We start from the raw sequence: 1,790 nt of genomic DNA on the forward strand, positions 1-1,790 counted from the left end.
ACAAAAATAAACTTTAAATAATTGTTTTCTACGTTCTACGTTTAACTTTCTAAAAGTATATTAATTATTTAAAAATGTTGACCACTTCGCAGGCATTGACGCATTTTTGCGGCAAAATGGAACTGGTTAATTATGTTCCTCATATTTCAGAACGTTAATTATGTAACAATGGCAGTACTAACACTATTTGTTTTAAAAAAGTAACTTTTATTGTGGACTGTATCCCTTAAATAGCAAATTGCTAAATTGCAAATTGGAAATTGCTAAATTACTATAAGTATTAATGGACTAGTAGTTAGCAAATTACAGTACTAGCTTAAAACTTAAAGGAAATTTGAACTTTGTCATGAGCTAGAATAATCACAGTAGGTACTGTAGGGAACACAGAACGACTAGTCTGCAGGTTCAGCTAGAACCATTTACAATTTGTTTGCATACATTGTAATTGTTGTGCACAAAAATGATTTTATGCACGCGTAGAGGATGGAGGCAGGATCTTTTTGCGGTGACAACAAGCCCGGCTATAGAAAAAACCCTCTCTGATGGAGTGCTGGTTGCAGGTATGCACAGGATACCCCTCGCCAAGGCAGATAGCCATGGAAACTGCCCCTGCATTTTTTTCCAATATTTCAGTATGTCTCCATATGGAACATATGCCAAGCTTGCCGTCGTCAAAAAATATTCTACCTCTTCGTTAATCCTATCGGACGAGGAAACCTGTGCGGAATGTTTCTGAGCAAGTAGCGCGACAGGAGATACAGGCTGGGCTGATACTTTCGAGCTGGGTTCGGTCACGGGCACGGTGATATCCTCTTTAATGACATCAGCTTCTCTCACATTTTCCTTCACTTGGGCAACCAGGAACTCAGCTTTCGTCATGAACCTATCTGAGAGATGGTTCTTCACCGACTTCAGGTTTTGGCAACGAGGATCCAGAAGTGCTGCCACGACGAGTAGATCCGTGACTGGAAACCTGTGGTCAAGCTGAGCACGCATTGAGTTCTTCATCTGTAGGATAAGCAGACTGTCTGACTCGCTATCCTCTAGACGCTCTTCCAGTTCTGCCCTCATGAGCAAAGCAACGTTCAGTGTCGCACTCTTCTCCGCCGACAAGACTTCCACAGCGGTGTGGAAGCTCTCCAGGAACTTGCCGAGGTCGTTCAGGAATTCCCACTCACTGGAAGTGAGCATCAGATTGGACTTCTCAATCCTTGCAAGGATTATGTTGATGCTGTTTCTATGGGGACCCATACTTTTGCACAGACGCAGCAGAGCGTGCCATCGGGTGACGACATCGGTCTTGAGAGTAGGAGCCTTCTTGCAGGCTGTTGCTGCACTACCTGCATGGGCAGGGACTTCCTCGTCGTCTCCCTCAAGTACAATGTCTTCCAACACCGTAAGAGGGTCACCATCCTCCATGTCCAACACGTCCGCCGATTCCATTATGTCAGTGAGGAGTTGTCGCTGCTGCTTGTCAAATTCTGCCTCCAGTTCGGGTGCACGGTACCGCACTGTCTTCACTATTTTCTTTGCCTTTTTAACAATCTCTTCCAATCTGTCTGTGCGTTTGAGCCCATCTGCTGTAATCAGATTGTGGACGCCATGGCCGAGGCACTTGTGATGTTTCATTTTCAATAGTTTGCAGGCGAGGACAACGTTTGAACCGGCATCGGTAACTGCAGTAATTTGTTTTCCTTGCAAACCGAAAGCTTGGAGAACGTCGTTTATCTCGTCGCTTATATTTTTGCCTGTTTTCTTCTCCATCATGAGCCAAGTTCGTAACGTGAGTT

At 44.4% G+C, this 1,790-nt stretch overlaps 1 protein-coding gene across 1 annotated transcript; it reads right to left on the reverse strand.

The window, feature by feature from the left end:
* On the reverse strand, positions 1 to 1,784 carry LOC105557016. Its single transcript, XM_012004138.1, has 2 exons — positions 688 to 1,784; positions 1 to 609 (listed from the first exon to the last, which is right to left on the reverse strand). Exons 1-2 carry the CDS (start codon positions 1,765 to 1,767, stop codon positions 406 to 408), a joined length of 1,284 nt encoding a protein of 427 aa, XP_011859528.1. The 5' UTR covers positions 1,768 to 1,784; the 3' UTR covers positions 1 to 405.
* Between the last annotated feature and the right edge of the window lie 6 nt (positions 1,785 to 1,790).

The sequence above is a fragment of the Vollenhovia emeryi genome, unplaced genomic scaffold, assembly GCF_000949405.1.
Source record: "Vollenhovia emeryi isolate VEMERY1.0 unplaced genomic scaffold, V.emery_V1.0 DF939652.1, whole genome shotgun sequence".
In the NCBI taxonomy this organism is placed as follows: domain Eukaryota; kingdom Metazoa; phylum Arthropoda; class Insecta; order Hymenoptera; family Formicidae; genus Vollenhovia; species Vollenhovia emeryi.

Coding starts and splice junctions, on each gene's coding strand:
- LOC105557016 (XM_012004138.1), bottom strand. CDS start 1,767: ATGATGGAGAAGAAAACAGGCAAAAATATAAGCGACGAGATAAACGAC. Junction 610..687: donor CCGATAGGATTAACGAAGAG/GTAGAATATTTT, acceptor AAAAAAATGCAG/GGGCAGTTTCCATGGCTATC.